Here is a 14,376-nt window from a genome sequence, read left to right as displayed (position 1 = left end):
GAATCTGGTCATGCAGGAGAAGTCTTAGTGGGCAGTATCAGAGGAATGGGTCCTATTCAGTGCGGATCTGGCTCCAGTCTTGCCCAAATCTTGGGCAAGTCTTGGGCAAGTCATGGGCAAGTCACAGGCAAGTCTCTGAGTGGTAGTAGTATTACTGGGAATTGCACCCTAGAGTTAATCCTGAGAAAATAGTGAAGAGGAGGGGTCTGTAGCTGGATTCACAGAAGCTGAAAAAAGAGGGAGCAGCCCTTTTGCTTGAGTGAAAAGACAGTTTCCGTGGATGACCGTTGGCCGAGTCTTTCCTTGCCCTGGCTTTTTGCAGATCTACTACAGTCTCTGGAACACGTCTCGCCTGTCCGCCTGCCTTCTTTCCTTAGCTTCTCTCTAAAACTAACATTAGCTGAGGTTTGGGGCAAGCCTAGTAGCCAGCAAGAGGTTTTCCTTAGCAGTCAGGAGCCATGACAGTCCTTTTCTTGTTGACATGAGAATATTCGAAGATCAGTTGGACCTCTCCTCCCGACAAGGGACCATGGATTCCTCAGAAAATATGGTCATGACAATGACAGTAAGGCTCTTCTACTCTAAATGCCTGCAGAGTCAAGTGAGCTCTACCTACTAAAACAGACGAAACAAGAGGCAGAGATCCAGAGAGTTAAACATGTAGCAGTAGCTATATACCAGCCACCTGGATGCAGGAATTCAGCACTTGACTTTGCAGGTATAGCTGTTGCTTTGGGGCTTTGAGTGCTGAGGATTAGAATGCGGTCTTGATGGGGGCAGTTAGGGTTCCTTTTCTTTGTTCCTGGTGCCCAGACCAGCAGCTCAAAAATCCAGCAGTTGCCTTGCAAAGAATGCCTTGTTCCCGTGGAAAAGGGCAAGAGCAAGAGCAAACCCACTGCCAGTGCTCACTTGAAAAAGCAAGCCTCGGTCTCTTTCACCTTTACAGAAAGGGCGGTCCCCACTGCATAATGTGCCTCCCCCTGCAGACTTGGGAGGCAAGAGCACAGCCCAGAGGGGCCCTTATGTTTGTCTTGTATACACACACTCTGTCGCCCTTTCCGGAGCAAAAGTTCATCTTCTGAACAAAAGCCCCGTGGGTGCTGAGAATTTTTCCCTTTTTTTTTTTTTTTTTTTACCTTGACGTAAAGTCTCTGAAGCCAATGACCTTTCCATTTTAAGTGCCTTGACTAAACTCCAGGACGGAAACTCCTCTCCTAATTGGCTTGTTTCTCCTCATACAAGCGTTTGAACGGTATAATAACCAGCTCACCTATAGAAATGACAATTTAATAGTGGCTATCTATTGTAAGGGTCCCTCTTGTGCTGAGTTTTCCACTACTTCTTGCGGTCCCTTTCTCAATGCCCTCCTAAGCAACTGCCTTGTGAAAACACACAGATTCCTTGATTTCGAAGAAGAGTGTTGCAGAGAAAGTGGGTTGTGTTATAAAGGCCTTGCGCCCCTCCTGGGATGTGTTGTCCGTATGGATGGCTATCAACATTTATATTCCCTGCAGACCTTCAGATGAGAGCAGAGGGAGGAAGGGTGGCAAGGTTTCATATGAAATGGTTTCTAATGTGATCTCGAAAACCCAAGGATTGCAAAACAGCCTTGGCAGTCACACATCATTATTTAGGGTTCTGTGTCAACCTACACTTTAATGCTTCTGAAATAGTCAACACATTAGGGATTTACATTTTTGATGATCAACTAAAGCTTCCTGTGATTGCTTTAGTTTGGATCTTCTGGTGATTTTAGAAAACTGCTCTATTTGTTTAGCCCTGCCCAGACATCTCTGATGTGTTGTTCCATTAAGTAGAGGACGGACCAACACGTTATTTGACTGCTTGTTAGAAAGATAAATTATCACAGTAGAGGAGGGTGGCTGGTGTTTTCTGCCTCCAGGTGGTCTAAAATGGGCACTCAACTGCAGGAATAAAAAGGGAGCTTGAAAACATTCACGAAAAATGAAAAGCAGGTTATTAGCCTGTTTTTAATATTAGACGAAATAAATTCTATGTAGGAAAGCCACAGGGCCACAAAACAGGGTTTCTATAATTCTTGTTTTGGCAATAATTGTAACAGGTTGTTTTTTTTTGTGTATGTGTGTTTTTTTTTTTGTTTTGAAATTTTTCATTTTTTTAACCCCTGCCCAGGGAAATATTTTTAAGATTTTAGTACATGTTTGTTTATAATGTTCCATGACCATAGTACTATGTCTTAACAATATTTAGAAAATAGTAGACATCCCCCCACTTTTTGAAACTTGGATCTTTTTTCTCCTAAACATTTCAGTACACTTTTAAATTCCAAACTGATTTGACCATTATTTGTACTTCTGTACAAATGCCACACACAAATGATTCAGCTTGAAGAAAGGAAATTTACTGTAGTTCTGTGTCAAAAGTGTTTGACATTTAAATGTGTGGCTGTTTTAAATAGCTTCCGTCACTGTTTTATAAAATCAAACCACCCTCATGCTAAGTTCATGCCAAAATGCCACTTAGTAGAAAACTGTTCCAAGATCAATTAATTCATAGAACTTTTCTTCTGGGAGGTAGGTACTATTTTTTCAAATCCCATTTCACAGATGAGGAAACTGAGATAAGGTCTTTCTTCGGCCAACTCCAAGTGGTTATTGCCAAGACTAACACCCAAAGAGATTTAGCTGGCCCAACCACAGTGTATCCATGAGGCTTATTTAGTACCCCAAAGATACACATTCTGTTTATAGAAACATTGAATCAAAAAAGAAAAGCAGTTCAGATATTAAAACAGCTGTCAGTGATATTAATTTGGACAACAGGGGCACCTGGGTGGCTCAGTCGTTAAGCATCTGCCTTCGGCTCAGGTCATGATCCCGGGGTCCTGGGATCAAGGGTCCTGGGATCAAGCCCCATATCCAGGCTTCCCGCTCAGCGGGAAGGTTGTTTCTCCCTCTCCCACTCCCCCTGCTTGTGTTCCTGCTCTCGCTATCTCTTTGTCAAATAAATAAAATCTTTAAAACAAAAATTTGGACAACAAAAATTTCATGATTCTAGTTGCCTAGCAGAGTGGCTTATATATACTAGATGCTTAGTAAATACATATTGAATGTTGTGGAATGAATAGATACCTGATTCATGTTGTTAGGTGCTGATATATTTTTAAGAAGCTTTTTTTTTTTTAAACAGAAGGCAAATTTTAATTACCATACTGAGTCTATTACACAAACATGTGTTTGGTTGATGAGTGGAAGGGCTAGTTGGTTCACCATTTACAGCATTAATTTTCAGTGAATATGCAATATCATTTACTAACCAAAACAGGAGTCCATGCAAGAAAGTAGAAAACATTGGATTGAGTTCTAGATCAAATATATTATTGGTTCTGCCTCTTATTATCTGTATGACTTGTAGTGTTTTTCTCTGAACTTTACTTTCCTGATCTTTAAAATGGGTGCAGAAATAACTACCTATTATAGTACTGATGTGATGATTAAGTAAGATAGTGTCTAACAGTACAGTGACTTGCACTTAGTAAATAATCATTTCATTCTCTGCTAGAATAGTGAATCATGGAGCATTACCTCAAATCCACATTCTGTAGGGAATAAATTCATAACTAGTAATATACCTGGCTTTGGCTATAAGACTTGCATTCTGAATAAATGAATTAAAATAATCCTTAGAGATTAATGCCTTAACTGCCTTATTTGTATATTAGCTACTTTTTTTTTTTTAACACTCATAGCACTCTTGGTAAATTCAACAAAATTTTCCCCCAATTTGATCTCCTTTACTTTCTTCCATTTCTGAGAAAGGAAAGAGTTATACAAAATAGACCAAAAGACAAGCTGCTTAACAAGAGAAAGAATAGCTTATTGAATAAGGAAATGATATGACTAGTTAATAAGTTAATATCTGGCTGCTCACCATGGATGAGGCACCATGCCACAAACTGCACAGGTATATCTTATTTGATTCTAGTAAAAAGAAAAAAGAAAAGAAAGAAAATGTTAAGAAGGAGATATTGATTTTTTTAAACACATAAAGGAAACTAAAGTTCAGAGAGATTAAGAAAATTTGCCCAAGATTAAAAGGAAAAAAAAATGCAAGTAAGTGGAAGAGCTTGGTTTTCAAACCAAGCCTATCTAATTCTAAAGACTAGATTCCTCCTAACCACTGCAGTAGAATGCACCCATATTTAAGTATAAATGTACATATCCATGCGGTCTGAAGGACTTGAGATTGTGTGTGTGTAGATGATGTCTTTTAATCTTATACAGGCAAGACTGAGAGCAGGCAAAGTTGAGTTTCTGCATGAGGGACCAGTGCTTCTGACCACCACCTCCTCAGCACTACCCAGGAGTGTGAATGGTTGTGATGAGCAGCAAGACTCCCACAAGTCAGGGAGCCTGGGCTTGGTCACCAGCCTCTTCCACCTCTGTGGTCTTAGCCATCAAATGCATGCCTCATCTGTTGTGAGGGAGGCCCCTTTAGAAACTCTAAAAATGCCTTTTACTTTCTGGAATTAAGAATTACTGCCAAATCCTTGTTGTCTTTCAAAGAAAATGATACTGTTTTTGGCAGAGGGCAGATTTTAAAATATTTTAAAATTGTGTTTCAAAAAATTTCTTGGGGGAAAAAAGTGATGCATCAGGGATTACTTCAATCAGTTTGCTCTGACCCTCTTTCATGCTATTTTTGAAGACAATTTTAAGTGGCTGTGATCATATTAGAAAACTAGTAATAATGTCCTTATGCTTATGTCTGGCTTTTAAAACCATCAGCCGTCTAAGTTGTGACCTTTGCTTTGTAATTCCTTGTCAGTTCAGTCCAAGTGCATGAACAGTAAAAATCATTTTCTACCTTGATGTTTTGATTGTTTAAACAAATGACTGTCCGGATACCCTTATGAGCGGTATCACTGTGTAACTTAGTAATACTTTATTGAAAATGAAAGTGTTAGCTAGAAGGAATCACTTGAGAGCAGGTGAAGGAGACAACAGAACAGAGGTGTGATGGACCAAACAGACACCAGTTAGATGGCCTGCTTTGGTTGGCTAGGCATGTAATCCTGGGCCTCAGTTTCCCCGTACCTTTCTCAAAGGTGGTTATGAAGATTAAATGAAATAATCCACAAAAATCCCTTAGTCTAGTGCCTGGCACATTGGAAATACTAAATCAAACGTTTGCTATTATAATGGGCATTAAACAAATGGTAAGTTTATCACTATCCATGACTTAATTGCAAAGTCTCCACGGTCAGCATGAAAGGGAAGGTTGAAGCCATCCATCCAGATAAGTCAGGCTTCGGATTCACTTTAGTCTTGAATAATTTGATTGTTTTCGTTCCCTACTTTAATGAAAATGGAGAAGGAGCTAAATGTGCATAATTATAATTGCAAGATAGTTTACCTAGGAGCAAAGTTACTTCTTTCTATCATGTGCCCAAGGTCACAGAGCTAATACGAGGTAGAGCTGCTCTATGAACCAGGCGGTCTGGAACCAGAGTCTGCATTCCTAAACTCTGTGCTACACCTGAAACTGGAGGGACAGAACATGAGTCCTTTCCATGAATTGGTGAGTGATTTCCTATTTTCCCTGTCTGGGAGGGGAAGTCATTTTCGGCATCAGCAGAAATATAGCCATTTGTCAAGGGAGAGTGGAAAGAGGTTTTGTATCCGAGCTCCTAAAGCTTTCCCTCTGGCTTTTGATTCTAGCTTGCTGAGGGATCTTAGGTAGATTATTCAACTTTGCTTCACCTTTTCCTACCCAGCATTTCCTCTTCCATAAAGTAATAATTCTTAGCAGCTTTCCTTCCTGCCTGCCTCTCTCCTCCCCTTTTCCTCCTTCCAACCCCCATCCTTTCCTTCTTTCCCCCTTCCTTACTTTTTTTAACGTAGACACAGTATGTTGTGTACCTGCTTTGTGATTGTCACTCAGAATTACACTATTATAATTTTCAGGCCTAACACATTTTCCTACTGTATTGTTAAGCACAAAATTATATGTTTGTGCAAAAGTGCTTGACTCACCGACCTCAAAGATACGTGAAAGAGCACAGACTTTGGGGTTAGAAGGAGCCCCAAGTCCTAGCTCTGTTATTCACCAAGACTGTGTGCATGTTATTAACATTCTTTCTTTAGGGCCTTGATGTTCTCATAGGTATAATGGAGTATTATGGGTAATAGTATGCAGTTGGAAGAATACAAAGATTAAATGAGATAATATATGGAAGTTGGCTGACCCAGAACTGATGTTTGATAGATGGTATCCGTAATCTTTTGGGCTGTACTTTACCAGCAAAATATCAGTATACATCAGACTATGTACTGCTTTGGTTTATTCCATTTGTGTGGTGGCTATAATAATTTAAAAATCTGTTGTCATCGAAAAGCAGAGATTATGGGTGATTTTGGGAAGTAAGATTGTGCAATGGTAAACTGAGATTGGTAAGTGGTCTGGATCAGGGTCAGCACCCTCCTTTGTAACTAAGGATGCTGACATAGGTCTTGACTACCTCACAAGCTTGTGTGTGTGAGAGAGAGGTAATTACTAGAGTAGTGCTCTGTAGACTGTGCTGTTCTACTTAGGGGCCTAGGGTCATATTATTCTAAGCCTTGAGTGATTAAAAAATTCAAACTTTCCAAATCCTTAAAAGCTTTGTGTTTATTAATGTCTTCCAGAGTAAGCCTGAAACAACTTTATGTATAGTGTGTAGTGATAGCTTTGGAGACTCCTGGATCTGGAGTCACCTTTTCAGATTGGATGACGTTGAGTCACTTAATTCTTGTAACATTCTCTTTTTCTCATTTGTAAAATGAAGTTTATAATAGTGTCTAATTCCTCAGATGGTTATGAGGATTAAATGAGCCAAATACCCAGGTAAATGCTAGTTGCTTTCAAGCAAAATGCATTTTTGCATTCAAAACATTTTTTTTTCCTGTGTTGAATTTAATACCTGTGTCAGAATCAACAGTTTGAGAGTGTTTTCAATATGAATTCAGGTTTTATTTTCTTGTAGGTAATTGTGTTTCAAGAGTAAGGGCTTGATTGTCCAGTTAATCTTCAAGTAAGTTTTGTGTCAATCAAGACAAATGCTTCGGGTAAACAAGCATTACATTCTCTGACAGAACATGAAACCGTTATGTTCCTTTGATGGAGTGCTGACTTGTTCAAAGCATTTGTGAAAGACTAAAAACAGCTCCTGTTTTCTGACAGTGTATAATCTTAAGGCCGTTTCTAGAGGCTTCTTGACTGAATCTTTGATCATCGCTACCTCTGTGATTAAATTACCAATCTAGGAATGTGTGAAGTAATTTTGAGTTCAGTTCAGAGTAGGTCTAACACAGAAACTTGAACCAAGACTGTGAAACCAAGGAGCAAAATTTCTTTTAAATGCTAATATATACAACATTCATTATTTTCAAACTCAAAGGAGAACGGGATGGAATCACTGACATACATTATTTTTTAAGTGATTTAGGAGGAGAGCTGGAGTACAAGGGATCTTGTACTTGCATCTTTCCCTGAAAATTTGTGTCCTGGCATTTGAGGGGTTCTGCAGGAACATCAGAACAAAGAATTTGCTAACACTGAAGATCATGTCTTGGTTTTAACTATGTGGCATTGGTGTTTTAGTCTCTCTAAGGGTGTCCATTTCATTATCCAACAAAACAAATGGTGATTTCTGTCATTTCAAAAGTTCTAATGCACACAATCTAGAGTAATTAGAGGAAGTCTTACTATGTAACTACTCTGGTTAAAATCCTCCCCTGACTTTTCATTATGAGCAGGATAAAGTCCAAACCCTCAACACACTGTAAAGAGTTCTCTGATTTGGTTGTTGCTTATTTCCACCACTCTGAGTGATGCGTTTTATTACAGTGTCATCTAATAATGTACAGTGGTACGGTGATGTACCTACCACACTGCACTTGGTCTTGAAGGTGCTGTGGGCCCTTCCTTATCCATCCACCGTTTGTCTGAGACAGTCTCTCTTCTCAGAAGCTCCCTGTGATGTTTGTTTGCCCTTATTCTTCACTCCCACTTCCCTTGTGTTTAGTGATCTTACCGTGCATTAAAAAAAAAAAAAAATGGGGGCGCCTGTGTGGCTCAGTTGGTTAAGCATCTGACTCTTGGTTTCAGCTCAGGTTGTGATCTCAGGGTCATGAGATCAAACCCTGCATCCTGCTCTATGTGAAGCAGGGAGTCTGCTTGAAATTCTTTCTCTCCCTCCCCCTTTGTCCCTCCCCCCAACTCACATGCGTGTGCTCTCTCTCTCTCTCTAAAATAAATAAATCTTCTAAAAAAAATTATACTGGGCACCTGGGTGGCTCAGTCAGTTAAGCTTCTGCCTTTGGCTCAGGTCATGATCTCAGGGTCCTGGATTGAGCTCCACATTGGGCTCCCACTTGGTGAGGAGTCTGTTTCTCCCTCTGCCCCCCCGCCCCACACTTGTACTTTCTTTCTCTCTCTCTCTGTCTCAAATAAATAAATAAAAAATCTTTAAAAAAATAAAATCAGATAGTGTGAAAACACTGTACTGAAATTATCTTCTTACTTATCTGTCTACCTGGCTAAATTGCCTCGTATTTGTATCTCCAGTTAGTGGCTCAGCACCAAAATTTTGGTAAAGATTTTCTGAACCAAAGTGTGATCAGATGTAGCATTCCAAATACCTATCAGTATTCTAAGAGTGGATCTGGGTATTTATCATCTTTATGCCTGCTGACCTCAGTTGATGTCTGACCTCAGTTGATATAAGGAGAGTGATTTGGAAGGTAGGAAGAACTTTAGAACATTACTATTATGCATTGATGTCAATAAGAAATACATATAACATACCTGCAGCACAGGCCCGCACAAACATACATTGTTCAAACATAATTCTGTTTGGAGAGAGAAATGGGCCACTTAGGTTTGTTAGAAGAGCATGGAGACCATGGATTAAAAAAAAAAAAAAAAAAAGGTGGGCAAGTTGCTGGCCATCTTTTAGGAAATAATACAATAGGTTGAACGGCAAGTCCAGTGAGTGTCTGCTAATTTAAGATGTATAGAAGGTTTAAGAGCCAGAAAAGATGTTAGGCCTAATGCTGTTGCTGATGAAGAAAATACACACTTTATCTTCCCCCAGTTCTCACCATCTATGAGAGTGGTAGTGTGGATATTCCTCTTTGCAGAAGAAGAATATGAGCTTGGGGAGATTGAGCAACTTACTCCACATCTTAACATCTCGTCAGTCTTCAGACCTGGTCTGTTTGCTCCTAAGCCTTTGCTTCATACCAGTCTTTGTCATCTTGTATTGCCTAGATAGGGTGTTTTTCTTGATATATAATAATAATAAGACTATTCTAAATAGAGTAAACAGATTCTTCTTCCACATCTTGCCCGCATTCAAGATGCTTCCTTTTAGATTTTCTTTTCATAGTCTGTGCTAGTTAATAGTTAGCCAGTGCAGTAGACAAGGACAGGGTGTCCTATAGATTCAGACACTGATGTGTGTAATCTCTATCTAAGAAAGTGAGGGAAGACAAATATGACAGTAGAAGCTTTAGATGGTTCAATTTGAGTAGTTAAGAATTTAAGACAGGTGTGGTTAAGGAATTTAGCAAAAAAATGATGTTTTAGTACTTAAGATCAAAGATCTATGTACGTGTGGAGGAAGGTTGGTGAAGGAGTAATAAAAAGTCATGTTTTCACATTTCTTCTGTGGCGAGAATCCACCCTGTAAGTGACCCAGAGAGGTAATACAGCTGCTGCCAGACCAGCGATGTGTAGTGCAACTTTAAAAACTTCCTAAAACTCTTTTGATGCCAAGTTTTCCAAGTCTTAAAGGTAGGTAAACTTGTAGTGTGGCCTATTTTTCTTTTCTTTTTCTTTTTCTTTTTCTTTTTTCTTTTCCTTTCCTTTCCTTTCCTTTCCTTTCCTTTCCTTTCCTTTCCTTTCCTTTCCTTTCTTTCCTTCCTTTCCTTTCCTTTCCTTTCCTTTCCTTTCCTTTCCTTTCCTTTCCTTTCCTTTCCTTTCCTTTCTTCTTTCTTTCTTTCTTTCTTTCTTTCTTTCTTTCTTTCTTTCTTTCGTTTTTATTTTTTTAAATCAGGTTAGCTCAGTTTGGGGCAGAGAACGAAAAAAGTTAACATTTCTGGAATCTATAAAACTTCTCAGATTTTAAGTAATTACTGTATCACAAAGAGCAAAGTCTACCTCCTGCCCTAATTTGTAAGTGAAAGCTCCAAAAAGTACCGTAAATGAGAGCTAACACACAAAAATTAAACAAGCAGATGTGCAAAATTATTTGTGCAGATTTGGCACTTAATCCTACGGCAGCTGAAGCATATCTTTTAAATTTCACTTAGCTGGACGCACTGCTCACACAGGCCTCTCTTTACTTCCTGAGGAAGTAGATCCCCATTTTCCCCCCTGTGGTGAGAGAGTCTCTGTGCTACCCAAGCAGTCCCCTGTTTACATTTATTCCCCCATGCTGCTTTGATTCCCCAGCAAAGCAGCTGCTTTGAAAAGAAGCCCAAAGGATTATCTTGCAATTGGCTACCCACTCACCCTCTTTCCTGACCCAAGAAGAAAGTTCCTTTTTTTTTTTTTTCCTCCCGGCATTATTTAGAGTAAGAACTTGAGGGTTTAAAATATTTTTTCATATTCTTTTTTTTTTTTTTTAATCAGGGAATATTATCAAGTAAGCTTCCAAATCCAACTTGAGGGAGAATTTTAGGACACAAAATAGTTTACAGTTTACATTTCTTTTGAAGATGAACTCAGAACCCTTTTAAAAATTTTAAAAATCTGTGATGCCAATACTTACATCCTGTTACACTGGAAAAGATCTTCTTTTTAATTTCTGTTGTACATCTTCCTTTCTCTACTGGATTTGGAGTCTCCTTCTACATAGTGGTATTATGGAAAATGCTAAGTATAATTTCATGAACATCATGGTGAAAAATCGGAATAAAAGAGCCTGCCACTTATTATTGCATTTTCACACTTATAGGTACACCTAAAGCCTTTTGGGGGGCGGGCAGAGAGTGTCATTTGAGTCAGCTGATGAGTCCTCTGGCATGCAACTTTCTGTTTCTTACATCCAGGTCATGTGAGAAAGGAGCAGTAATAGTATGCCTCAGTTACTCTGAAGAAAGGTACCGTTTTTACTCTTTAGTCAAACTAGGAATGGATCTGGATGACAAAAAAAAAAAACCATTCAGTTCTATGAACTTTTTTTGGCCTGCTTTAGTAGGTATAAGTCAACCATTGCTTTGGGAAGCCATAAAATTAGCATTTAAAAGCTGAACCTAATGTCATCACTTCTGAACATGTCTTCTCCCGAGTGAAATCCATTTCTCTGCAGGTGTTCCCAGTGCAGATCCCCATGAATAATTTTTTTTTTTTTTTATTGGCTGCTTTAGAAATTTTGATGGATTGCAACTCACTGGGGAGACAGGGAGAAATTTATAGTTGCCATATTCTGAATTCTAATTGAAGTCCAGAGTTGTAGAATGCTCAGACACTTCCACTGAACTTACTACAGGAAAGTACCTATATTCCAGATTTGTGGGGAGTTTTTTGTTATGGTTTTAATACCTGTTGAATACCTGTTGGGTCAATAAGGGAAAGTAACTCCAAAATTGAACTTGCCTAGTTCCTTTAGAGGGGGGATTCTGGGGACTTTACAGGAAGGTCGGCACTTTGGTCTATTATCCTACTTTGGCCACATCTGCTGGGAAAGGCATTTTTCTACTAGTTGTTCATTAAAAATTGTTTAGTTAGCCCACATTGGGCTCTATGCCCAGCAGGGAGTCTGCTGAGATTCACTCCCTCTGCCCCTCTCCCGCTTTGTGTGTGAGCTCTCTCTAACAATTTTTTTAAAGATTTATCTAGTATTTTTACTGCAAGGCACTGTGCTAGAGGCTAGAAATATAATAGCAAAAATTATCTTGTTGCTGTACTTCATGGAGCTTACAGTCTACCTTTGGTTTTATATCCTAATTTACCATTTTCATGGAGCTAGAGAAGTATTTAAAGGCACAGAGAAAATGACTTAAAGTTCAAACCAAAAAGCCTTTAGCTAATGGTCTGTTTTGAATAATTAAGAGAATGTTGCAACATTACTCAAACTTGTCGTTAGGATTTAGCAGTTATTGGACCCTAGAGGGAGAAGTGCAACAATGGTTTATGGCCAACTGATGAGTAAAACTCTTCTGTTTATCCTATATTCATTCATCTAAAAAATATTTATGAGAGGCTTCTCTGTGGCTCAGCACTGCTCTACCCACTCTGGATAAAACAGTGAGGCACTGAAAAGTACTGGCCTTATCGTGCTCCAACTCAAGTGCCGGAGACAAATTATAAGCAAAACTGGTGGGTGATGTTGCAATTCTGTTGTGTGAATGTGGACACCATCTGCTGAGAATTGAATCCTACATTATCCAGACCTCATCTGTGCCCCAGTTCCTAAACCCAAACTTGTACTGTAACCATCATGGCCTGTTCTATATAAGAGAGGATTTGAACTTTGTGCATACTTCAGTGGCAATTTGCACTGCATGCAATCCACAAATGTGAAGGAGCATACACTATGAGTGAGGAGCCGCTCAAGGTACTGGAGATAAAAGTGAAGAACAAGAATAATACAATTCTCATCCTCACACCATTGACATTCTTTTCAGTAGGGACAGGTGATCAAAAAGTCCACTAATTGGATAATGAAAATAATTTCCGATGAAAAGTGCTTCAGTGGAAATAAAACTGTGGTATGAGAACGTTTGGGGCTACTTAAGACAGGTCACCTGGGAAGGTTTCTCTGAGCAGGTGATGTTCACACTGAATCCTGAATGATGAGAAGGACTTGCCTTTGCAGAGCCCAAGAGGAGAAAGCTCACAGCAGCTAGTGCAAAGTGCCTATGGCAGGAATATATTTCAGGTGTTTCAGGGACAGAAAGGAGGCCGGTGTGGCTGTTGGGTCTGGTGGGGAGAGAAAGGGTTGTGTGCTAAGATATGAGCACGGAGGTAGGCAAGTTTACGTTAAATAGGGCCTGATAGGCCTTGATCAGCAGCTTGCATGTTGCTGTAAATGGAATAGAAAGGTAGGTATTCAGAGATTTTAAGCAGGCAGCAAGTGCTGTTTAATATTCCCAGAGAACCACGCTATTGTTAAGTAGCAAGCATGCAAGCAAAGGAGGCTATTTAGCGGCCCTTGAAAGCCTTCTGGGCAGGAGTGGAGCTCGTACTCTAGCAGTATAGGAGGAGAGGGAGAAAGGTGAATGTTCCAAGATTTATTTTGCTGGTAGAACTAACAGGACGTAACAGCCTGAATGTGGAAATAGGAGAACAGGAAGAATCAAGGATGGGGCCCAGGGTTTTGGCTTGAACCACAGTGCTTCGAGTTTGGGGGTGCTTGTGCTAAGTGTGGTTGGAAAGACTACAACGTTAATAACCATGGAAGAACTGATGGGGGTGTGCAATTTGTCTGGTACTATACCAGGTGCTTTCCAACTAAAACTCCTTTTTGCCCTCAACAAGCCTGGGAATGGGTTCTACAATTAGGTCCATCTTGCCGGTGAGGAAACCAAAGCAGAGAAAGATGAAGTGACTTTTCAGAGGCCACAAAGCTGTTCAGTGGCAGAGTAGAGATTCAAAGTTGGGCTTCTCTGTGTATGAGTAAACACTAATGTTTTCTAAAACTGTCTTGAATTTATTACTGAAGCTCTGGTTGACTTTTGAAACTCTGCTGTTTAGATTAACATTCACTCATTACCCAAACAGTTCAGCCTCACTTTTACACCAGGTCAAGATGGGCCTGCGTGCTTTGGGAGAGCTGATCCAAATCCAAGCCCTGGGGGAATTTCACAACCTCTTTATCCTCTTCTGGTGCTGATCTTTAATCTACAGGGAGCAGAACATACATGGAATGTGACCTTCAACTCTTAGTTTTGACTTCAACATCTAAAGGATTAGTAATAATGATTAAATAACTATGGCAGTCATGTCATGATCTGTCAGTACCAGGCATGGGTGGGTGCTTTACATAACACTCTTATTTAATCATTTCAAAAACCCAAAGAAATGCTATCCCCAAGAGAAGACTGAGGCTCACAGAGGTTACAGCATGTCAGTGATGGAATTAGGATTTGAATCCATGTCTTTGCTGATGTTCTTCTGCTCTAAACATCATCTCCATCAACAATGAACTTGCAGTTGGAAGTGTCTTGTTACCAAAGGAACATGTTCTGGGCATGTCAAGGATAAATGCTTTGTTGTGCTTTAGGTAGCAGAATGACATTAACATTTTCATGGATTGCCAATCAAAAAATTGCTTTTTTTTTTTAAGTTTAAAGTGATGCTTATCTTACAATTTGAATTTTGGAACACTAGTGCAAAATTCCTAAG

General features: G+C 39.5%; 1 protein-coding gene across 1 annotated transcript in view; it reads left to right on the top strand.

Annotated features, from left to right (window-relative positions):
- The first annotated feature begins 481 nt into the window (after positions 1-481).
- Positions 482-14,376, top strand: part of KITLG (KIT ligand) — a 67,817-nt gene continuing 53,922 nt past the window's right edge. The window contains exon 1 of the mRNA XM_088025733.1: positions 482-601. Coding sequence (XP_087881859.1) covers positions 482-601 — 120 coding nt within the window. The remainder of the gene's footprint in view (positions 602-14,376) is intronic.

This window comes from Eumetopias jubatus, unplaced genomic scaffold (genome assembly GCF_037043125.1).
Source record: "Eumetopias jubatus isolate StellerSeaLion01/CBP00866 unplaced genomic scaffold, mEumJub1_p1.0 scaffold_8, whole genome shotgun sequence".
Classification (NCBI taxonomy): domain Eukaryota; kingdom Metazoa; phylum Chordata; class Mammalia; order Carnivora; family Otariidae; genus Eumetopias; species Eumetopias jubatus.
The sequence above is the reverse complement of the archived record's forward strand: the minus strand, read 5'-3'. Positions and strand labels throughout refer to the sequence as shown.